Genomic DNA, 23,753 nt, shown 5'->3' with positions numbered 1-23,753 from the left:
GTCTGGATTAAGGACGTGAGAGCCAACCATGGGCGCGGACAGAGGGGGGCAAGGATCGAGTCCACACTAATGAAACCCGCGCAGGGAGCTACATATTGATCTACAAATCTAGGCCAGGCACCCGACCGTCCAGCCCACTCGCGTACCAAGAATCAAGGATTTACAGGTGGGTGGTCCAAAATTTAGGTGTGAGGAGAACTGCACTCAGCACCTTCCAGAAGGTTAAATCCGCCCTGTGATATAACTGCAACTCCGTCCCCTGAGGCCTCTTTTTTGGTGGTAGCAATGACACTCTGCAATCGTCCTTGCGCAGGTTTCATCACCCCCACGGCATCCACGACTTGGCAAAATGAACCGGTAGGCAGGCATGCGTCACAGATTGAATTTCCCTCTCTCAGCTCAATGGTTGTCGCTATTCCGGGTGAGCGAGGGCACGTTTGAGCTGTTGGTGCGAAAGTTTGCTCTATTTAAAAACTGGACAGCAGCCATTTATTTCGAGACGTTGATGCGAATCGAGAATGCGTGAGGCCTGTAATTCCCTGATTATGACGTTTTTAGGCCTGTAGAGAGTTGTCCAAACTGTGGTTGTACCGCGGAATGCGAAAATTATCGAATGTCGAGGAATCGCGGGTCCGACAACACCGACCCGCGTATTCATACAAAGGGTCACTGGGACCCGTCGGCCAAGAGTCCTTCATCATTGCACATGCGACAATGTTGTCAAAAGTGATGGTGGCTGTCTGGGGGCGGACGTTCCCGTTGTTAACACCTCCTTCGTTCGTAGAAAACCGAGTAATTCACAGACGGAGTAGGAGTACTCCGGGCACGAGCGACACGATTGTGCATCTCCGAAGAGGTACCGATAGTCCTCAACTTTCAAGCAGAGAACGACCCAATTGGTCAACTACATGAATCCTAGTCAGATATCCTCTTGCTCCAGGCGAAGACACGCTTCTTGGACCTCGTATTGGGACTATCGCAACTGTCGTGGCCCCTGGGACCGATACGACTGATTCTCGAGCACCTGCTTGTTCAAAACAGCTCGTCATGCCTGTGAACATTTCAGGAATCTCAACCCCTTTTTTTCCACGACCAGAATCCACAATATCACCAATAACGCCGAGAAGTTGCGCCCGCTTAGCTTCCTATCGCAAAAGCTCTTTCCTATTTCGAACATGCCTTCGGCTCTTGCCCGAGCCTAAGTTGACATCATTATTTCAGCCGCAATCGTGATGTAAGATAGGACTTCTCCGATGCATATGATCTGTCTCTCCATGAATACTATATTCGGAATCTGTTTCTCGATGACGGGAGATGGAAGGTCTCACTGGTGAGCCTCAATTCAGTCTTTCTTGGCTGCAGGAGCCTGGGCTTGAAAGTTGGGTCTCTTCTCCACCAAGCGGATCCCGCAGGCTCTATCAGTTGCCAAGAGCTGCCATGAATGCTTGTGTCAGAACTCACTTCTTTTCTTCTCAGGGGCACGACATGTCTTCAAGATTGCCGCTGTAGTGACAGCTTACAAATCTCACATGCGACTTGGTCCATATTTTATGCTCCTCGTATTTCACCATCTCCCTGAAACTTACACATCATGTCAGGTGGGAGCATTAGAAATGATGTCGCTGCTTCTCGTGCTGCTTCAATATTTCCAGGTCTTTTTCTTTACTGAGCAGACATCATCTCTGGAGGAAAGACGCGATGGTGTGACGACTGTCCAGAACGCAGCTTGCCCACATGCATGTTTGACACACGGGAGAGGTGATATGTACCATCAAATACGTGATTCAGTATAGAAATGGATCATGCCAGGCACGGCCGTGAAGGATAGATGTAAGCAATGTGTTCAAATAGTCCCAAATCGCAGCATGGGCTTTTAGGGGAGTGTATTCTCACCGCATTCGCAAACAAATGAACTAAAGCTCCTCCGTATCATGTAACAGCCTCTTAGAATGAAAGAATGATTGTTGACTGATTCATCCCTCACACTGTCATCTTAATGAAAGCAACAGCTCAAGGGTCCCTAGGTCCCCAATTAAATATAAAGAACACAGATGAGATTTTGAACGTTCCCGGAACCCAATGACTCCTAAACCTGGTCCTTATGAGCCATTCCAACTGATCCCACCTCCTTCAAGTAAGCCAATCGTTTCAGTCGGCATTATTACCACGTTGAAAGTCACTGAAAGCAGTTCGCAGGAATCTTATAGTGAGACACCCCTGTAACAGTCGACTTGACTACAAGAGCTTTAGTAAGCCTTTCTCTCGGTGCATCCAATAGTATGAAGCAGTTCACGCACTAACTTGACATCATGCTTTGACAGCGTCAGTGGGCTCTTGAGGGAGTCTGAAGGCCTCCTTGTGTCCTTGAGGGACCGGTGACGCTGAGGCAACACAGGCGAGGGAGAGGGCAATAATTGAAGTGAAATGCATGATGAGAGGATTTGAAATACACTTGGTTGGATAAAAATATCGTATGCAGGTAAGTCTCCTGACTGTGACTGGTCGGTATTCCTTCGTGGTAGGAGGGATTCTGAGAACTTGATCAGGATGACCAGCAGTATTTATGCTTTTCGTCAACCCAGCCGACAGATTGACCACACGATTTTCTGCTAGGATGTATGCACTCTCACACCCTGCACTAGGATCAAATTACAGGCAAGGGGTGAAGATGATCGTCCAATATCACCGAAGTTCGCTCCGTTCCAGCTCAAGGTTGGGTTGCACATACACAGCCGTGACTGCAGCTCAATGAATGAACTTACGTTTCACAGTTATTCTTTTCAGAGGTGAGGATGACAATCACGGTTTTCAACACACCACAGATGTAAGGCGTGACTAACGGGCCGAGCTGGCTGCTGCATAAGGCTTTCACTTGTGAAGAGTGCTTTCATGGAACATTGCGTCCACTTCGGCGACAACGTCTGGCCAGATCGCAATGCCTTCCGACTTTCCAACATCGTCGCCTAATGAGAGTTAGACAACATATCGAGTCTCTGAAATCCACCCCCCTTTTCGCGTCCCCTATTCAGCAGCTGTCGCAACTAAAACTGTAGATGAAGATAATCATCAAGCGAATGTTTGCTGCAAGCAAACATCATTAACGATAATTAAATTGTTTCACGGGCGCGCGTGAGCGTCTCGCAGAGATTTCTTTCCCCGCGTTGGTGTTGGGATATGTTTGCTAGATTAAAGGACCACAATGTGAACAATGCTGTTGGAACTTTTCGTGGGGGTGGCAAGCAAGTGATCATTGACACCATGAGCTCCAAGTTGTGCAACCACTGTAATTGAAGGTGTGCTTTTCCATACTTACCGAACAGGCTTTTCACGTTTTCAAGAATAAGTTCCTCGAGATATCGAAGTCAAACCATTTCAATTTGCTTTATTATCACCAATGATAAGGTTCTCCAGTAGGCAACGGAAGTTACAGACGAAGAGGATTGGAAAATGTCTCGGTTCGCGCCTTTTCAACTACAATATCCAGACTCGTTCTCTAGCTCTTACAGTTGTTATCCCAAATTACGATCAGCAAGAGATGATACGCTAGCAATATCATGCGTCTACGATTTGTATTTTCAACCGAACAATCAGGCAGACGCTCTGATCATAATGGGAACCTGAAGGTAGGTAATGTGACAGAACCTTACCATTGGTAGGAGGCTCATTCGAAACAGCACTCCTATGGCGAATGGTTGATATCGGACGATTTACACACAGCGCCTGCCTAGCGCGGCCTTCACATAGAGGGTGCTTGGTGGAGATCAGTGGCTGAAGGATTGAGCTAAATCGCAGCTGCTGCCTCGAAGGAATGCGGGGCAGCCCAGAACGTCACCGCCGCATTGACATTTACTCTCAACTACAAAACATCTTCGGTGTCCATGTGAACTTGGCTGGAACAATTATTTCGAAAAATCGAAGCCAGTATATTGAACTTCATTCTGCTACCAATAAAGATGGCGTTATTAGGACTCCCACTCGAGCTGCTTCAACGCATCATCAAAGAGACCATCCCCGAGTCCATCGAGAATGTCGCCGTCACATGCTCCACTTTGCATAATGCAAGCAAGATCTATCTAGACGATCATAACTGCCTTCGGAAGAGATACAAAAACTTTTCTTACTCAAAATACACTGCGTTAAAACAAAGGGGGTATGTCAAGGTCCCAGTTATGTTCAGTAGCCGCTGCTCACCAGGTGATAGGAGGCCGAGGCACACCTGGAAGGGGCATTGGGACCCTGTTACGCAGGAGACTGGCATTGAACTTCAGGGTGCTATCGAACTCATCACGGAAATCGTCCGCAACCCAGTGATTCCTCGATACATCGAAACGGCCGACCTAAAGGGCAATGTGGGGATGACGGATGCCCCTGGTGATATGGTTGATGAACACCCGGCGCTCCATCCGCTTTTCCCGCGCATCAAAGACGAAGCTGTCATCGACAAACTTCGGAATCTTCTGAATGACTCGCCTTATCTTGCGGAAGCTGGTATAGATTCGGAGGCTTGGCTTTCGGGGATGCTCGACGACACGTCCGGGCATGCCGAGGTGTTGCTGTTAACGCTTCTCACCAATGTGCGTGAGCTTGCGCTGCCACAAAGTTGGGACCAGATCCCCGGCAGAAATTCAGGACACCTGCGCTACGGAGAAGAGACACCGCGATCCGATAGGAAGATCATCTGGCCCGTCTTGGATGCCCTTGTGCGGCGTGCGAACGATCCGAAGATTGCAGAAGCTGGTCTATCCAAGTTGGAAGTTTACAGACCGTTTACGGGAACTGGGTACGAATGCAGGAACGCGATGACGGTCAACACCCCTTTCCTAGCTATCAAATCTGTTCGCGAGGCCTACATTGGCGGCTGCATCGCACTCGATGACGGATACACCGGAATGCCATTCGATCCCGAATACCCAAAGTACAGTCCACGTCTCGAGAGACTGGACCTCGTGGGGTGCACCTTCGGGCCAGAAGAGATGCGCGAATTGCTTTCACGCCTGCCGAACCTGAAGTGCTTGCACTTTGCATACGAGACGAAGTGGCACGGGTGTGGCCACAACCTTGACGCTGGCGCGATGATGAACGCCATCATGGAATCCGCTGGTGAGACCTTGGTGGAGCTCTCAATGTGGATGATGGTTCATTATGGCACCGCCGGCCGAACACTCGTCGATATGAAAGGCTTCAAGCAACTCAAGTCCCTACACATTGACGGTCTCACCTTACTAGGACCAAAGTTCGAAAAGGCCGACGAAGAGTACGAAATTGCCGATGCCCCTGACGTTTGCCCATTGGAAAAGATGGCGGCGCCGCGAGCTCTCGACTTACTGCCGCCATCACTTGAGAAGTTCCATTTCCAGACCGAACCGGTGGGAGATCGTCGCAGAGATTCCTCCGACCAGCTGAAGAAATGCCTGGCAGCCCTGTTCGACGGCCTTGCCGAAGGGAGGGGCGAGAGACTGCCAAACTTGCAAGAAATTGTTGTTGAAGTCGTTAAAGATGACGTGAATCAGAATATGAAAGAGCAATTAGAAGATAGAGGAGCTCGGGTGGTACTCAGTCCTTCAAAGGCGGATCCCAACTTCGTGACAGACTTTTACCGCCGGTTTGGGGTCGGGATCGTGCATTGAAAACCTGGCAGCTAACCTGGAGGAGCGCATATATGTGTGTTTGGTAATTAGATGTGTGTCATGCAATGTCAAATTTTTAGCCATGTTTGATTTGCTTCTCATTCCCGATGGCCACATCGGGAAAGATTTCTAAGAACCATCTTTGAGGAAAACGTACAACGAAGTGGTGACCCGAGTATATTGACAGGCAGTAACGAGCGGTCCCGGGGGAGTGGATACCGAGGGAATGTTAGGGTAGCTCTCGGGGAATTCCATGATGTTGCCTTTCCCCGTCGAATATCGTGGGGAAATGTCGATATCGCGTTAGTCTTGAGGTGGATGATGGCGGCGGTCTATTACGAAGGAGGGTCACACGAGCAACATGACCGGCATACGCAGCTGAACAGGGGTACCCACGTGTACGAGGAGTCGCTGGAGATCGGAATACCCCTCAGCCATGGGAAATTCCGGCGATGCTCTATTGGCTGTGCCCTCGTTTAGAGTCAGGTGGCATTTTGGATAATAATACGATATACGCGTATTCGCAGGAATATGCAAGTTCTGCCCTCTCTCGTTTGGTATTGGATCTGAACTTGAGGTGACACCGCCCTCTACAATGATGTCAATTTCGCACGTATCTGGGCCGAATACGCGAAGCGAAAGACAAGCAATGAATGTCGATGAGTAGAAGTCGGTCGTAATTGCGTTGAATATCTCGACGAGGCATTGGTATATAGATCTGGCCGTTACCAGCCACCTCAATGTAGAAATATGCATATTGCAGACGAAAGCGCTAGAACTATTTTGCATAATGAAACTCATCTCGTGTGTCCAAGCTTTTGCCGGTCTTCTGCTGTCATGCTATTGCCAGGCCGCCCGACAGGACAGCGGCAACGACTTCCTTGACCCTCCTGCTGTCCAACGCCCTAGATTCAGATATTGGCTCCCCGATGGCACTGTTGATCCCGAAAAGGTCAAGTCAGACATCCAGTCTGCTAGCAAAATCGGGGCGGGAGGAGTCGAGTTCTTGCCCTTCTACAACTATGGCGGTCAACTAGGACCGCCGCCTGTGGGGGTCGACTGGTCAACTTCTGGTTTCGGAACCCCAGACTTCATCAAGACTCTCATCGCAGCCCTTGAGGCTCACAATGAATCTGGTCTGTCCATGGACTTTGCGATTGGTCCGAACCAGGGCCAGGGCGTGCCTGCTGATGCCAGCAATGAAGGTCTTCAATGGGATTTGGTAAGTTAATTTGTCAACGGGAGGTTCTCGAAGTTCACTAAGCATTCAAAGTTCGCCGAGACACAGGCCGTCACCGCCAGTGGGCACTTCAACGGCACCATACCGGGATGGGGAACCGGGCAGCTCGTCTCCGCCGTGTCAGCAATAGTCACATCTAGAACAAATGTGACAATCAACACAACGTCAATCATCGGAACAGCAGAAATTTGGTGGGAGGAGCTGGTCTTGCGGAATGGCTCCTTGAAAGATATCACTTCCATGATCTCATCTACCGGCGAACTTTCAATCGATCTATCCAACAGCTCCTCCAACGCCTCTGACTACGAACTATTTTTCTTCTATCAAATTTTGTCTGGACACAAGAACCTCGTCTTTGCATCCAACAGAACCGAGACAATCTGGGACAACGGGTCCTACGTTGTTGACCACTTCAGCAGCAAAGGCGCCGAGGTTGTTCGTGACTTTTGGGAGCAGTATATTTTCGTCGACAATGTCAAAGAGCTTCTCATGGAGGTTGGAAACTATGGTAAGTTCAAGCGAACAACATCTCGTCAGGGTGTCTGACTAACATGCGATTCAGGCTGGGAAGACAGTATGGAAATTCTATCTAATACATCGTGGACAAGGACCCTTCCCGAGAGATTCGAAAAGCTGTTTGGCTACGACTTGCGCCCGTATCTCCCTCTCATAATCTTCAACAACAACAATATCAACCTTCAGAATGATGCACCAGGTCATACACGGTGCTTTCTAGACACTCATGACAAAGGCCAGGGCTACATCAACGACTATCGTGCTGCGCTTGCCGATGGCTACCAGGAGTACCTGACCACGCTTGCGAATTGGACACACTCTCTTGGGCTGGGCCTGTCTGCGCAAGTTTCATACAACTTACCTATGGACATGGAGGCATCCATCCCATTTGTTGATGCCCCTGAGTGCGAAAGCCTGCAATTCCATGACAACCTTGATGGGTACAGGCAGTTCTCGGGACCAGCCAATCTGGCAAAGAAGACTGTCATCTCCAATGAGCTTGGTGCGGTGTTTGGAAGTGCATACCGCTTCACTATCCCAGACCTGCTTTTCGCCATGAACCGCGCTGTCGCGGGAGGGGTCAACCAGTTCGTCATCCATGGGCAATCGTACTCGGGCAACTACCCTCAAACAACTTGGCCTGGATACACGGCATTCAGATACTACGTTTCCGATTTATACTCTCCAAAACGCCCCGACTGGGACCATGGCCTTCAAGCTGGGTTGAACCACATGGGCAGAGTTCAGCACATCCAGCAGACCGGTATTCCGAGAACCGACATTGCTTTCTACAACAAACAGACAGCAACGGATCCTAATATGGGTACACTGTATACATCCGATGATCTTATCTTAAAAGGTATGCTGGAACATGTCGTAGGAGTCATGTTGCGATTGCTAACTACGCCCAGGGTGGTCCTACAACTACTTGTCTCCTGATAACTTTGCCCTCCCCCAGGCATACGTAAGGAATAACTTGCTCGCACCCGAGGATGCGAGATACCAGGCGCTTGTTGTGCTTGGATCACAGAATCTCACCTCACCGGGTCTCCTGAAGCTTATTGAGTTTGCGGAAGCTGGGCTGCCCATCATAATTGCTGGCGGCTCCCCCGGCGAGTATCCGACCGAGAATAAAGCATCCAACGTCAGCTTTTCTTTCGACACCAGCCTGCAGCAGCTTCTTAGTATCAGCACTGTCTACCGAGTTGCAGAGGGCGAAATCGCGGAGAAGCTGGAAGGACTCGGTCTCAAACCAAGAGTTGGCGTCAAGACGAACGGAACATGGCATACCACCTGGCGCCAGGACTCCGACAAGAACATCAGCTATGCATACGTTTTCAGCGACGCTGAGTCCGCAAATGGAGAGCTCATTGTGCAATCTCCAGGAATACCTTACTTCTTTGATGCGTGGACGGGAGCTAGAGAGCCGGTGTTGCACTACACGACGGAAGGCTCGACGACGACTATCCCTCTCACTCTTGCTGGAAACCAAACCAAGCTCATCGGCTTCGCCGCTTCTTGCCTCGAAGACATTGCGATACCCGAATTTCACTTTACGGAGCTCTCTGACAATGTTCTGGGCTATCGCGCAGATGACCAGGGGATCGTCGTCTACGCTGCTGCGTCCGCAGATCCCGCAACTCTTATATTATCAACGGGCGGCAAGGTCTGCTACGCAACAAATGTGGCGTCTTCATTCGAACTTGCATCTTGGGATCTCATACTGGAGCATTGGGAAGCCCCAGAAGATATGTACGATGCAGCAGTGGTAGCAGTTAAGCGAAACACCACGCACCATCTTGATAGTCTCGTCTCTTGGACGGAAATTCCAGCAGCCACAAACACGTCTGGTATTGGTTACTATTTCGCCAACTTTACCTGGCCACCCGCCTCATCCGCGGAAACGAATGCATCGGTCGGTGCCTATATTCAGTTCTCTCCGGCTCTCAATACGATCACTTTGGAAGTCAATGGTGCTCGCGTGCATCCGCTCGACCCGAGTAATCCTGTCGCCGATATCTCGACCTACCTTGTTGAAGGAGACAATCATGTTCTTGCGATAGTTCCTAGCACGATGTGGAACTATCTCCGCAGCATTCTGGAGGATATCAAAAATTTGGGCGCAACACCGTTTGGGCCTGGAGAAACCCTTTCTGTTGATATGATTCCTCAAACAGAGAACGGGTTGGTCGGCGCTGTTCACATTGTTCCCTACGAAGCTCTGCGGGTGGGTGAGTCAGATGGCCAGCAGGAATGTTAGGCACCCTACAGGGCGGAGTTTGGCCTTAGCTTGGATAGTACAACGTGAAATTCTGAGCTGCCAAGTAATCTAGGCCTTGGCGGTAGATGACTATGAAAACCAACTCATTCACTGGCCTGTGTGTAATGTTCGATGCAGTGGCGATTATGAAGCCTATTTGCCGTGCACACCGAAACTTGGAGAGCAAAAACAAGCTGCCCAGTGTTGTGTTCTAAGAAATCGGGCAATAGAAATGAAAAAAAAAAACAGGGCGAGCAAATCTGCCTTGTGTTGTTGTGTCTACGGAAGGACACCAAGCTCAATCAGGGGCAAGAATGACGCTGAACAGCCTTAATCGGGCGTTAGAGACCAGGGTCTGACACGCTAAACCCATTCTTCCATGTGAGTTGCAGTGCAAGCGATCAGCTGAATGCGGGATTAACGTGCGACGTCCGCTAGGCTCTCCAGCGCGGAGGCGCGGAGGCGCGGAATGTCCGCCGCTGTTTAACGACTTGGCGGTCGTTCATTGACTCAAAGGCTCGTATCTGTCCAACATTAAAGAGATCGTGTGTAGACGCCCATCATATGATACTTGATTTGAGCTTCTGCAAGTCTTTGCGTTTCTTCTAGTTGAAGATGACCCCAATCACTGTTTTTGAAGATCCTTGGCCAAAGGATAAGGCCAAAATTCCGCTCGAGACCGTGTCCCTAGTGAGTAATACAGGAGCATTGCCGTCACAGGGGACTAGACGCTAACTGAAGATAGAAACACTTCGAACTCATTGAGATATTCCTGAAACTTATCCCCCACTTCCAGACAGATGAAGAGGGCCATATTTTGCAAGAAGCTCTGGTCTACTCAGAATGGCGTTACATCAATTACATACGATTCCTGCACCTGAAGGGGGTTTCAGCCTACGACTGCCCACCGCCCTGGTCCGTCTCTCGCAGAGTGCCCAGACACATTTGATGGGCCAATGAAGTAGACTAACAAGGAGTCTAGGGACGTTGCAATGATCTGGTACTGCCACCTGCTATCTCCCTTCCATTTCCACCGGCATCTCTGGGACAACGATCACATATCCTACGGCCTTAACCACCACCAGTTTCCGGTCACAAAACTGGTGCGACTCTATGAGTCTGGCAAATGGTCACACAGTAAAAGTCAGAAAGAATGGGATCGTTGGCACAGGAAGCCAGCATGCCCACGGCTTCCATTCCAGCTGTGGCCATCGCCGCCTTGGGAGAGCAAGCGGAAGTCCCGGCTATCGACCCTGTTTTCCAAGAAAGACACACCGACGGAGAGTCCTGACGTGGAAGATATTCTCCAAAAAGAGTTGTGTTTCTACGGAAGACTGTGCCGGATTCCACTCATAAAACCATGTTTAGTGAGGGATTACACGTCGTTGAAGCGAAAAGAATGCAAGATGCCATGTATCAAATCCTCGCAGCATAGTCTTTCCGGACATCGGTGTGAGTTGACGCCATGGCCAGGCGTGGAGGATCTTGCAGAGGTTTTCAACCGTCAAGTCACCTTTTGGAAGGCTGTAGTCAAGGCGCGCGACTCAGATCCGGATTTCGCCTCGCGACAACACCTGGCGGCATCCTCAGGGGATTACGAACGATTCATCAAGCTCCATGGAATACCTCCGACGATGAAAAAGGCACCTTACAAGGACATATGGAAGCTCGATATGGATGCGCTCCCGGTACGTGGTGCGATCATGTCGGGGCCCAGGAACCGCGAGTTCGTGCCCCCAAACCTGACGGTGGATTTCCTCTGGCATACGCATCGCCTCTACCCAGCCAACTACTGGGTTTGGAGTTTCACTACGGCCGGGAGACTGATAGACTATGAGCCGATGCCTTCGGTCGAGGCAGCTAAGCGGACTTTGGGGGAGACTGATCTAGAGTGGAAGAAGAGGAACGGGATCTGGTATGACGAGAAACACTCTTTGCACCGAGGTGACATGGAGGGGTATTTCCCAGACGCTGCTATTGTTCCACCGGGACACCCCGCCAGAGCTAAAGTCCAATGGACTCTAGGTGGAATGAATCCTGTGAAAGAGAGAAGAGTAGGAACCAGAGGAAGGTACTATGTGTTTGAGGGGCTTGATATACCATTTGACGGGGGCACTTGGGACTTCGGCGGCAGCGGTGATGGAGGAGGTGGAGGAGACGGCGGGGGTGGCGGTGACGGTGGAGGTGGAGGCGGGGGTGGTGATGGTGGTAGCTGATGCTCACTTGCGAATGCATAAATATTGTGGCAGTTTCATTATCATGAAATGTCTAGTCAGAGTATATACTTGTGAAATTAGATCCACCTCCGCCGTAGACTCAATTGAGAGGGTGCTTCGAGAAGAAGTCCATGATGTACGACGAGGCGTTGTATGACGCCGGACCGTCCCCGTGGGCCTTGTTGTCGTCATTGACTCCGGTGTAAGGCCAGCTGTGGTCGACATCTTTCTCAAACACATGAGTCACCAATCCTTTCTTATCTCCTAAACCCCATTGATACCTCTGTGCTCTAGAGGTGATGTTGCACTCAGTAGGCTTCTCTCCAAGGCCGTCACGGACTGCCCACTCCGTGACCCAGTGGAAGATGCCTGGCAAGCACGCTCCTCGTCGACTATCGCTGCCGTTATACGGAATAGTGCCGTCGATGCCGCCGTGAAACTCAATCATTGGAATGTTTGTCCTGCCAGCGTCGCAAGGGATTTTCACGGTCTTTGGGTCGCAGTCCGTCACATTTTCGATATAGTATGATCCAGACACAGGAGCGAAAGCAGCAAAACGCGTCGAAAGATGTTTGTTGCATGCAGCAAAGTTGGTGAAACCGCCTCCGTTGGACTTTCCGGTCATGAATACGCGAGTCTTATCGATGCAATATGTCGACTCCAGATCGTCGAGCACCGTATTAGTGTAGAGGACGTCATTTCGCGGTGTAATATTGGGCACGCCCTCCCATCGCCCCTGGCTTGGTCAATTATCGTTGTCCGCGATTTCGCACGCAAAGGTTCTTACCTCGTAACCGCGAAGATACACAACAATATGATCCTTGTTGAAATAAGGCGTTTCTAGACGGTCCAGATCTCGTTGTTCCTCTGGACTCTTAGTCCCGCCATGGTACGAAAAGATTATGGGGTTGGGACTCGTTTTGGAGTATTTTGGCGGGATGAAGAGCAGATAGTCTCGATCATGGCCTTGATCATCCTTGTAGGGTATCAAATACTCGTGCCCAGCTGATCGGTTACTCGGGAGTCCCTTTTTACACCCATCGGAGGAGACCTCTCTTTTGACCGCATCTTGAATCGCAGTTGAGGCGCAAAGTCCTGCAAGCAGCGTAACGAAGTTGAAGTTGACCATGATGGATGTTGTTGTCTGTAAATGCACATACTAACCGTCCAAAGTTTTGAACTTAAGTTGCGCAGCCACGGCCTTTTAACATTGGACGAAGCATGACCTTGAGGGGCCGTGACGCGACATCAAAGGCTTGGACGGAACCTAGTGTGTTAGTGCCTCCCCCAATCTTACGGTCCGTCGGCGTGCTAATTCGAGTCAACGGGCGGCGATCCAGACTAAATCCCGTCGGGCGTCAGCCCAGGCACCAGCACACGCAGTTGGTCAGCAGTCTAAATCCCCGTATTTCTGAAAGTCGATGCCGCGTTGAGACGAGGCTTACGGCACCAGCACTACCAGTTCGGGACCGGATGCCACCGAATCCCTCCGAAGAAAGCTTAGTTTCCGGCAGAGGGCGCCACGCTCTGGCGCATCATTTCCTGAACTGGCGCCAGGATCGGGATCCCGGCATGGGAATTGTCAGCACGGCATTCTCGGGATTTTGACCTCATTGTTTCCATTACAGCTGAGCTTTACCTGTTGATTGAGCCGGCTGTGGGGAAAAGGTTGTTGGTCGAGTTGAAAGTGCTCAGTGCTAAAAGAGACACCTAGTCAAACTTGCCTTTGTTTCGATATTCACTGTTTCGATATTCACTGTGAAGATGGGGGCATTTCACATCGAGATGATACGGGATTGATTCAGATTACTCAAGATTGAATTCAAGCATGATTTTCTTATGAGACTACTATTGAATCGACAACGGTCTAAAGGTGGTAAGGAGGCTCTGCGCCTTCCACTTTAGAGTAGACAGCAGTAGTAGCAGCCGCCAGATCCTCGGGAAGAGGACCAGCCTCAAGCGCATCAAGTGTCGAATGGAGTTGCTCTACCTTGGAAACGCCAAAGATAATCGCATCGCCGTGTGCCACATCCAAGTTGCTGTGGAATGCCGTCCATCGCATAGCAGCTGCGTGTCCGCTGATGCCATGTTTCTCGGCAAGCTTGAGGATCGTAGAGACCGCGAGACGAACTGGAGGTTTACGGTACATGTAAGTGTAAACCTTGCCAATAAAGTTCTGTTCTTGCGTTAGAGTAAGTGAGACTACAGTGACATTCGGAACCTACGTCGCTCTTCCACCGGCCTGACGAAGCCTTGTGCCCTGAGAAAAGGCCGCCAGCTGCGGGACTGATGGATTGTCAGACTGGGTTCTCCCATAAAATGCTCGATGACATACCTGTACGCATAGAATGCCATGTTGTGCTTGCGCAATAGAGGAAACAGCTCCTTCTCGCCTCCTCTCACAATAGCATTGTAGTGCCCCTCGTACACACTGGGCTTAGTGTAGCCATTTTGCTCGCAGATCTCCAGAACCCTCTGCACCTCAGCGGCAGAGTAGTTCGACAGGCCGTAGTTTTTGAACTTCCCTTGCTTCAGAGCAGCGTCCATGGCTTTTACCGTATCCTCGAAGGGGGTCTGGCGATCCGGAAAATGCAGGAACATCGTCTCGACGGTGGATGTTTGAAGATCGCTCAACGACTTGCCAATGCTGACTTCAAGGTTTGCAGGCTGATGATCACCGGGGTCTGCGCTGTGGACTTTGGTGTGAATGGTGAATCGGGAGGCGGCGTTGGCCCGGCCAAGGCGTGATTCGGAAGCGCCCTGGACGCTTGGAGAGTAGTCACGAGCTGTGTCCAAATTGTTGTATCCGCGGGCGTGAAACGCATCCAAAAGCGCTTGGACATCTTGCTCGCTGTCAAAGTGAGAGGATCCAGGGTCGACAACGGAATCGCCGACCTGTTATGACTTCAGTAACATTCACTTGGTGTCTCATTCGAATACTCACGCTGTGCGTTCCGAGAATGATTTTGAGGGGCGTTTGGGAAGCCATAATGGAGACGAGCGTAAGGATGGATACCTATGAAAGAGTTGAATTTGTGACGATGAAATCACTTTCTGATGAGCTTAGACAGGCGGTATGCGGTCTTTATATGTGCAATTCCTACATGACAACGTGGTATAGTACTTTCTCTGACCCAATTTTCAATATATCGGGTCGATCACCGCTTGTTGCTACGCGATGGCCAGGGGAACAACCGCAAGCTCCGCAGTATCGTCCCCTGGTTTGCACTGTGTTTTGTCTGCATAACGGCCAATTGAAACAGGCATGGTAGTGTCGGTATTTGGGTCAATGGCGCTCTGTCATGACTCTGCATCCACTATTGTCCAGGGTCACCCTACCTGTGAGGGGTTTGTCAAACTCACGCTTATTGCAACACGTCAAAGCGAATCCACACTGTGGAGCATAGAAATGACACTGACGCGAGGCAAAGGCCAGCCTCTTGCGTGATATCGGAGAAAAGCGATCAAGTACGTACAGGTGTCATGGGTTGATAATGCCACGTTTCGAGGGGACAGTCTATCATATTTGAGAGAAATGCACTAATGGCGGCAAGATGGCCTCAGACGGACAAAGAGGCGTCGGCGAAGAGGGCCGCATGAGCATGCTTGCTGAGATATGAACATCACCATGGGGGAACCTCCTTCATCTGGAGGGTTAACGGAGAGAGCGCGAACTATTATTACTTCTTATAAGGCAATCGAAAGAGCTAAGTAAAGCTTGGGGACATTTGAACTACGTTTGATGCCTCCGGCTGACGAGTAAACGTGACATGATAATCTACCAACAACGAATTCCAATCTTTCTATCATTCGCTCTCTGTCTCCCCTCTCGTGGTATCTAAAACAACTGAAACAACACTTTACTCCGCCTTCGCGGCCGGGCGGAATCTTGACGTAGAAGCCGCCTTTCCGGCAAGTTGCTTGATGCGCTGGCCGCTGGTGATCTCGAAGACCGAGATGTCGGCTCCAATCTCCTTGGTCATCCACACGCGAAGCTCGACAGCCACCAGCGAGTCGACGCCGTAGGCATTCAAGGGCCTGGAGGGGTCCAGGTCAGCCAACTCGTAGCTGAGAATCTTGGAAAGCTGCGCCAGTAAGGCGTCAAGGACGATCTGCTCGGCATCCTCCAGTGTCTCGGCTGCCGCGATCAGGTCGCCGACTGAGCGCTTGGATGAGCCCTGCTTTCCGGGCAGCGAGCTGCCGTTTCCAGCGCCCTGGAGAATCAGGTGGTTGTACATAGGTTCGGTCTGCCAGGTAGGTTGCTCAGCGCCCTCGTCTGCGGAGTACTTGGGGAGCCAGAGTCTGGGAACGACCTGGGCCTCCTTGACCTTCTCCTCCGCGCTCTGCGAGTTGGGGCGGCAGTAGTAGTCCAACGCGTTGATGAGCTCTTCGACGGACATGGAAGCCCAACCGATGGAGAGCAGGTACGTCCTCAAATGGGGTCTGGCAGCAACCATACCGGCATCGGTCAAGACGGGCGCGTCGAGGGCGGCGACGTTGTGGCCTTGAGCCGAGAGGAACTTGGCGAAGGCATCCTGGAACGAGTTGCCGGCACTGTAGTTGGCCTGGCCCTGGTTGCCGGTGACGCTGGTCAGGGATGATAGCATGACGAAGAAGTCAAGCGCAGAAGCGCCGGAAAGCACCTCCCACAGGTTCTTGGTTCCCGTCACCTTGACGTTGACGGCGGTGTTCCATTGGTCAAGAGTCATCTCGCCGAAAGCATTGTCCTGAAAAGGTGTCAGTTGGATTCTTGGAAAACGGGGATTCGTGAAGGCTTACGTTAAGGACTGTCGAGGCTTGGATGCATCCACGGACTGGAGGCAAGGAGGCAAGAGCAGAAGACATCGCGCTCTCCAGTGCCTTCTTGTCAGTGATGTCGCAGTGAGGAGTGACAATCTTGACGCCGTTGCCTTGCAGCTCGCTGACGAGACCCTTGGAGGCCTCATCACTGGGTCCCTTCCTCGATGTGACAATCAGGTTGCGCGCGCCTTGGCTGACCATCCAGCGGATGATCTCCAGTCCAAGACCACCGAAACCACCAGAAACAACGTAGGTCGCCTCCGAGGAGAATTCAGCACGAGGTCTGGAGGGCGCAACCACAGGGATCAGATCCTCAGTGTGGTTCTCAATAAGGATCTTGCCGATGTGCTTGCCCGACTGCATGAAGCGCATGGCATCCTGGATCTTCGAGACGGGGAACTTGGTGATGGGCGTCTCGATCTTGAGCTCGCGGCCGATGACACTCTCCATGGCGCGCGCGAAGAGGTCGTCAAGGCGGTCGGCATCCGTCTGGCGCATGTAGTTGAGCTCGAGAGACTCGAATCTCACACCGCGGGCAAAGGTGCCCATGGAGATGCGAGATCGGGACTCAATGTCTGCCAGACCAATCTCGGCGAAGCTTCCGAAGGGTGCGACGAGTTCCCAAGTGGCACGGAGGGTGTCTCCGGAAAGACTGTTGATGACGATATCGACGCCACGGCCGCCAGTGATTCTCTTGATGCCGTCCTTGAAGGTAAGATCACGGCTGGAGAAAATGTGATCGCGGGGCAGTCCGTAGGTCTTCTCGAGGAAGTCACGCTTCTCGATGCTACCGACGGTCGCGAAGATCTCAACACCCTCGCGCTGGGCCAGCTGGATGGCAGCCTGGCCGACACCACCAGCGGCAGCGTGGATCAACAAGCTGGGCTTCTTGCCGCGGCGGAGACGCTTCTCAAGGTCACCGATGTCGTAGAGACAGGCGTATGCCGTCGTGTACACGATGGGGATGACCGCAGCCTCGGCGAACGACTGGTTGTCAGGGACCTTTGCAAGGGTGCCCTCCGCGCCTCTGCCGTAGGTGGAGAACGCGCCGTTGAAAGTGAAGCCGAAGACACGGTCACCAGGCCTGAAGCGGGTGACTCCCGCGCCGACTCTGGTAACGATACCAGCGGCCTCGAGACCGACAGGAGTTTCCTGGATCTTGCCGAGCATGACAGCCAGGTCTTTGAAGTTGACGGCAGTAGCCATGACCTGGAACTCAACCTCGAGGTCTTCCAGACGAGTGCAGTACAAATGGTCATCGGTGAAGCGCAGCGAGCTCAGGAGACCGACGGTCTGGATCTGAAGGCGCAGAGGGCGGCTGGGGTCAACTCCAAAGGCGACTTCAGTGGTGTCGTCGCTGGATGTCTGCTTGATGTGCTTCGTGATGGCAGAGGCCTCGACAAGACGAGGGACAGTGACCAAACCGTTGGTGATCTTGTACGCAGTCTCGATGGGGCCCTCGGTGCTTGACAGACGGGCGTCGACTTCGGCGATCTTGTCCGCAACAGTGTCATTGGCCTCCTTGGGGTCGAAGGTCAGGGTAACAAACTCAAGATCCGGCTTCTCCAGACGAATGCTGGCAGCGAAACCGTTGATGAGGGCGGACTCGGGAGACAGCTCCTTGTTAACCCACAACAGGCGCTTGCCGGTGGTCATGTTCTTGACAGCTGAAAGGACGGTGGCATCAGCAGAGGCAAGCAGAGGCGCTTGGAGCTCCGCGAGAACAATGTAGGTGCTGTCGGTAATCTCTCCCTCAAGAGCGAGATCAGCAACCGCAGCAGTCTTGACTGTGGCGCCCTTAGCCTTGAGAGAGGAAGCCAGCTTCTCGGCAACAGCGCTCTGGACGCTGGAAGAGAGATCGCCAACGATGTAGTAGCTGCCAGAAGCCGACGTGCCAGTGGTGCTCTTGGAAGTGCTCAACACCAAGATCGACGAGTCTTGGTCGGCAAGCGCAGCATCGATGCTGACAAGTCCAGACTCGCTGAAGTACTCGCCCCAGGTGCTTGCCTCGTCCGAGCTCTCGGCGGCCGTCAAGATGAACTTGCCGCCAGCCTTGAGGAGACCCAGACATCTGTTGAGGAAACCATCGATGTCGTCGTTGGGAATGAGTCCGACGGGCACAAGGAGAGCATCATAAGATGCCGCCTCGAAGCCCTGGGAAGCAGGGTCGTCCTTGATGTCAAGAACCTTGAACTGAACAGAGTCTTCCGCGATGTTCTTCTGAGCTTCTTCCAAAGAGGAAGAAGAATCAGCGGTAAACTCGTACTGAGCAAAGCGCTGGCCCAATGTAGATGCAACGGCCTTCGTGAAGGTGGCAGTGTTGCTGACGTCAAGGATCTTCATCGCGGGGTTCTTGTGAGCAAGCGCACTCAGGTACTTCTGGAAGCCCTCGGGTCCGGCGAAGACCTTCTCAATCGCCTCAGTGTTGAGGAAGTCGGGGTCGATCTTGAAGTCAAAGTTCCATGCTCTGTGCCTGGGGTCCTCCTCGGAGGCTGCGTCTTCATCACCATCAACCTCGGTGACAATGCATCCCGACACCTTGATCATGGGCTCCTTTGAGGCAGGGTCAACAGCCGTGCAGGACATGAGGTGCTTCTTGCGTCCGTGGGAGTCAGAGTCCGCAAAGACGACGTAGCCGTCCTCCTTGTGCTCAGCAGTGGAGACCCAAAGCTCCTCCATGAAGGAGAGGACGATGGCGTTCTTCTGTTTCCTGGAGGGGTTGGAGACGAGGGGGACCAGGCATGCCTGAAGAGCACCATCCAGAGTGGTGGGGTGGATCAAGTGCGGCTGCAGGTAGTTGTGAGGCATCATCGTCTTCAGAAGAGCGGTGGTGGGCTTGACCCTGGCCAGGGTGACGCCGGCGTCATGGTCGACAACGGCGGACTCGACGGTCTGGAAGGTAGGGCCAAACGTCAAGCCGACACTCTCCCAAGCGCCGTAGATCTTGTCAGAGGTAACCTGGCTCTTGCAGTTCTGCTGAGCCTGGTCAATCCTGGCCTCGCAGTGGGCCTTGAATGCCTTCTCTTCAAGACCGCCATCGACAGCCGTAGCACCCTCATCGTACTCGACGAGAACCTGACCGCAGCAGTGCTCGCGCCACTCGTCGTCCTCTTGGGCGGTGAGGACTTGGAATTCGCGCCAAGCAGCAGCCTTTGCCTCCAAGGCAGCCTGCTTCACGGGGCGGAGGTACAAGTGCGACTCAATGCCCAAAGCGCCCTCGGGAACCTGCAAGGCGGAGTGGAAAGACACCTCACGGAAGCGGATTCCCTTGATCGTCTTGCCGGGGTTCGAACGCTCCGCAAGCTGCTTGCAGCCCTCAATGGCCATGACGAGCATACCAGCAGCAGGGTAGAGCACGGATCCGGAGATGGTGTGGTGCTCAACCCATGGGTTCTCCGAAAGCTTGATCCAGTTCTTCCAGATGGCGTCATGCTTGCCGTCCCAGTCGTTGACAGGAGCTCCGAGAAGCTCGTGACGAGGGTACGGGCGGAAGCGGAAGTTTCTGCTGAGACGGCACTCGTTCCAGTACTCGCGGGTGTGGTTGAAGGGGTAGCGAGGAAGATCAATCATCATCAGCGGCTTGGCTCCGGGGACATGGTTGACCTTCAGAAGATCGACCTGGATGCCACGAGTGAACAAGGATCCGACTCCGGCCATGGCCATCTCCAAATCGGACTCGCCACGCTTGAGCAGGTGGTGGTACTTCACATCACCGTTGACTCTGACGTCCTGAACGATGTTGCGCAGAGGACCCTGCAAAGCAGCGTGGGGTCCAACTTCAACGAGGTCGGTGATAAGAGACGATTGGTTGCCATCGGTATTCGGCTCGGACAAGGCTTGAAGCATAGCCGTCACCGACTCGTTGAATCTCACTGGGGAGGTGAGGTTCTTGGTCCAGTAGCCGGCGTCGCGCAGCTTGGACGGTTGGATCTGCGTTCCGTATGCGGACGAGAAGAACTGCACTGCGCTGGCCTCGGAACCGGGCTGGATCTTTCCAATGCACTCGGTGTACTCCTGGGCGATGGGGTCCATGAATCTCGAGTGGTACGCCATCTCGACCTTCAGCTTGCGGGCAAAGACGTTCTCCGCGCTGAGCATGTCGACGAGGGCCTCGATCTGCGCAACGTCTCCGCTGACAGTGTGGCTGGTCTTGCTGTTCATGCAGGCAACGGTGAGCTTGCCGACAGACTCGAAGCCTGTCTTGTTGACGCGGTCAATGGCATCCTGCGTCTTCTCGAGACACAGTCCGACAGCGGCCATGGTACCCTTCGGCTGCTCCGGCGATTTGGCCAGCTTGGCGGAGAGCTTGCCACGCCAGTACGCAATACGCCAAGCACTCTCCTGAGAGATCGCACCAGAAGAGTAGGCGGCCGCGATTTCGCCAGAAGAGTGGCCGACAACGGCGCGGAAGTTGACGCCCCAATCGTTGAGAAGGTCGACAAGAGCGACCTGAAGAGCGGTGCACAGCGTCTGCGAGAACTCGGCGGCGTTGACGCGAGAATCATCGGCAGTCTTCTCAAGCTCCTCGATCGCGGACCACTCGCATCCCAGCGTCTTCAGATACGCGTCAGCGCGCTCGATGCTTGCCTGGTAGACATCGTAGTGCCTCAGCTGCTTGCCCATGCCAGCCCACTGGGCGCCCTGGCCAGTGAACACAAACGCGACGCCGGGGTCAGCGACAACGCGCGTAGCTTGTTGACCTTCAGCCAGCGCATTCTCCAATTGCACTGACGAGCTGGCGACAACTGCGGTGCGCCAGTTGAATGTAGATCTCTTGGCCGCCAAGGTGTAGCTGAGGTTGTACAGGGACTCGGTCATGTTGGGCAGGTAGGTCTTGTAGGAGTCAGCAAGACGGGCAATACCATCCTGGTCGTGACTGCTGAAGACAAACAGCTGAGGAGAGAAGAGAGAGCCGTTGATGACAGGGGGCGCCTTGATAACTGCAATCGCGTGTTAGCATGTGCTTCAGCAAGTGCAATATAGAAAGACTTACGGGATGTGCCTGGCAGTTGGGGCGCTTCGATGGTCCTGTGAGGCGCCTCAAGACCATGCTCTCTCAGGAAGGTGAGCGCATCTTCCAAGACGACGTGGGCGTTGGTGCCCGAAACACCGAAAGAGTTGATGGAGACTCGGCGGACGCCAGTCTTGGTCTGGGGCCACAGCATGGCCTTGGTCGGGAAGTTGAGATGCCATTCGGCTGGAATCTTGGGGTTTACTTCCTCGAACCAAGCGTTGGCTGGAATGATACCCTTCTCCACGCACAGAACGCCCTTAATAAAGGACGCGATGCCAGAGTTGCCCTCGGTGTGTCCGATGTTGCTCTTGAGAGCACCAATGTGAAGAGGCTCCTCAGCCGACCGGAACTGAGAGAACATTTCACTGATGGCGCCGGCCTCCGTTGGGTCACCGACGTTGGTGCCGGTTCCGTGGGCCTCGAAGAAGCGCGTGTCTGCGGGGTCAAGCTTGGCTTGAGCATACGTCAAGCGCATAAGCTCAGCCTGAGCCTCCTTCGCGGGAGCGGTAAGGCCGGGCGAGTGACCATCGTGGTTGCATCCAGAATTGCGGATAACAGCACGAATAGCTGGTGGAAATGTCAGCGAAGAGGTCAAGTCAATTATACAGATAGGGACACTCACTGTCTCCATCGCGAATCGCATCGGACATCCTTTTCAGGACGACAGCAGCGATACCTTCACCTCTTCCGTAGCCGTTTGCCCTCTTGTCGAAACTATATGAGGCACCGGCCGGGTCCAAAACACCAAGACCGTTCAGCTCCAGACCCATTTCAGGGGAAAGCAGCACGTTGGTGCCGCAGGCAATGGCCTAGTGAGCAGTGTTGTCAGCAAAAGGTACCAGAGCAAGCTAGGGGACTTCTGAATCTCACAATATTACAGTCTCGTGACTTCAGGCCAATGACAGCCTGGTGAAGAGCCACCATACTACTGGAGCAGGCGGTATCGACACTTAGAGCAGGTCCTCTGAGATCGTAGAACCATGAACAACGTCCAGCCAGCGTACTGGCGATTGTGCCACATGCCGTGTAAGTCATAGGGGTATCTGTGTCCTTGATCATAAGATCACGGTAGTCCCACATGAATGCTCCCGCGTAGACACCAGTTGGTGAGCCAGCCATGTCGCGCATGGTGTAGCCAGCGTTTTCCATGGCTGTGTAGACACACTCGAGGAGCATGCGCTGCTGGGGATCCAAGCTCGCCGCCTCTGCGGGCGTCATTGCGAAGAAGGGGGCATCAAACGCCTTCACGTTGGCCTGCATGAAGTGTCCTAACTTTCCGCCAATCTATTACAACGTTAGCCAGACTCATCCAGGCATAGAGGGGGGCATGATGACTTACAACTCCATCTCTGTGGTTGTCGGGATGCCAGAAGGCTTCCGCGTTGTATCGATCTGCTGGCACGGGGGCTTGCGCGGATCTTCCAGCAACAAGAAAATCAAAGAACTTTTCAACGCTGTCTCCGTCGCAAGGCAGCTTGGCATCCAAGCCAATAACAGCAATAGGTTCGGGAAGAGGCTCAGCCATTTTGAGGGTAGTAGGGTAGGTGAGATGGAAATGAGGTCGGAGTGTTGTTCACTAGTATGGCTTGCCAGCAAAATCAAGCGTGAAGAACAGGAATGACAAGAACTTTGACTTGAGAGTTCTGAAGATCTGCGGATGGTTCGATATATACATCGGAACCTCGTTCCGTTGAGTGGCTGGCTGATGTTTATTTTTCCCGCCGGCATTCACTCACCGGCGTTACGAGCCTGATACACAGAGACCGGGTTTGCCCCGATCACGGCCACAGGCAAGGGTAGATTAGTGAACACCCTGAAGGACCCCTAATTCCAGGAAACCTAAATTCTCTGGGTCAAAGAGGCAGCACGCAAGCGAGGCCGCCGTTGAACGCGCCGTGGGCAGTCTCCGGTGAAGGCGGTGATAGTATGTGACTTGTCTTACACCGCCGCAATGGTTCAAACCAGTACCTAGCCCCTACCAAGCAGCGTACGAGTAAGTCCTGTGGATTCAATGTTGATGTTGATGAGACCAGGACCCAAGCTGTCCTTGGCAGTCGTTGTTTTGCACCCACCCGCAAGG

The 23,753-nt window shown here is 52.8% G+C and overlaps 5 protein-coding genes across 5 annotated transcripts; 2 read left to right on the top strand and 3 right to left on the bottom strand.

Annotated features, from left to right (window-relative positions):
- Window positions 1-3,953: 3,953 nt before the first annotated feature.
- GCG54_00007494 (uncharacterized protein) lies at window positions 3,954-9,643 on the top strand (the record flags this gene model as incomplete). The annotated part of the gene is made up of 5 exons (XM_045407475.1): window positions 3,954-5,609; window positions 6,478-6,849; window positions 6,901-7,375; window positions 7,430-8,242; window positions 8,295-9,643. 5 exons carry the CDS (start codon window positions 3,954-3,956, stop codon window positions 9,641-9,643), a joined length of 4,665 nt encoding a protein of 1,554 aa, XP_045266920.1.
- A 615-nt stretch (window positions 9,644-10,258) lies between these two features.
- On the top strand, window positions 10,259-11,859 carry GCG54_00007493 (uncharacterized protein; the record flags this gene model as incomplete). The annotated part of the gene is made up of 3 exons (XM_045407474.1): window positions 10,259-10,333; window positions 10,389-10,558; window positions 10,626-11,859. 3 exons carry the CDS (start codon window positions 10,259-10,261, stop codon window positions 11,857-11,859), a joined length of 1,479 nt encoding a protein of 492 aa, XP_045266919.1.
- Window positions 11,860-11,959: 100 nt separating this feature from the next.
- On the bottom strand, window positions 11,960-12,988 carry GCG54_00007492 (uncharacterized protein; the record flags this gene model as incomplete). The annotated part of the gene is made up of 2 exons (XM_045407473.1): window positions 11,960-12,595; window positions 12,647-12,988. The coding sequence occupies 2 exons, from the start codon at window positions 12,986-12,988 to the stop codon at window positions 11,960-11,962; spliced, it is 978 nt and encodes a 325-aa protein (XP_045266918.1).
- A 738-nt stretch (window positions 12,989-13,726) lies between these two features.
- On the bottom strand, window positions 13,727-14,848 carry GCG54_00007491 (Aflatoxin B1 aldehyde reductase member 3; the record flags this gene model as incomplete). The annotated part of the gene is made up of 4 exons (XM_045407472.1): window positions 13,727-14,035; window positions 14,085-14,145; window positions 14,195-14,754; window positions 14,804-14,848. 4 exons carry the CDS (start codon window positions 14,846-14,848, stop codon window positions 13,727-13,729), a joined length of 975 nt encoding a protein of 324 aa, XP_045266917.1.
- Window positions 14,849-15,719: 871 nt separating this feature from the next.
- Window positions 15,720-23,198, bottom strand: GCG54_00007490 (Reducing polyketide synthase FUB1; the record flags this gene model as incomplete). The annotated part of the gene is made up of 6 exons (XM_045407471.1): window positions 15,720-16,586; window positions 16,639-21,599; window positions 21,653-22,240; window positions 22,296-22,482; window positions 22,544-22,957; window positions 23,013-23,198. 6 exons carry the CDS (start codon window positions 23,196-23,198, stop codon window positions 15,720-15,722), a joined length of 7,203 nt encoding a protein of 2,400 aa, XP_045266916.1.
- Between the last annotated feature and the right edge of the window lie 555 nt (window positions 23,199-23,753).

The sequence above is a fragment of the Colletotrichum gloeosporioides genome (genome assembly GCF_011800055.1).
Source record: "Colletotrichum gloeosporioides strain Lc1 chromosome Unknown consensus_27, whole genome shotgun sequence".
Classification (NCBI taxonomy): domain Eukaryota; kingdom Fungi; phylum Ascomycota; class Sordariomycetes; order Glomerellales; family Glomerellaceae; genus Colletotrichum; species Colletotrichum gloeosporioides.
Note: the sequence above shows the minus strand (reverse complement) of the source record. Positions and strands in the feature narration are given on the sequence as shown.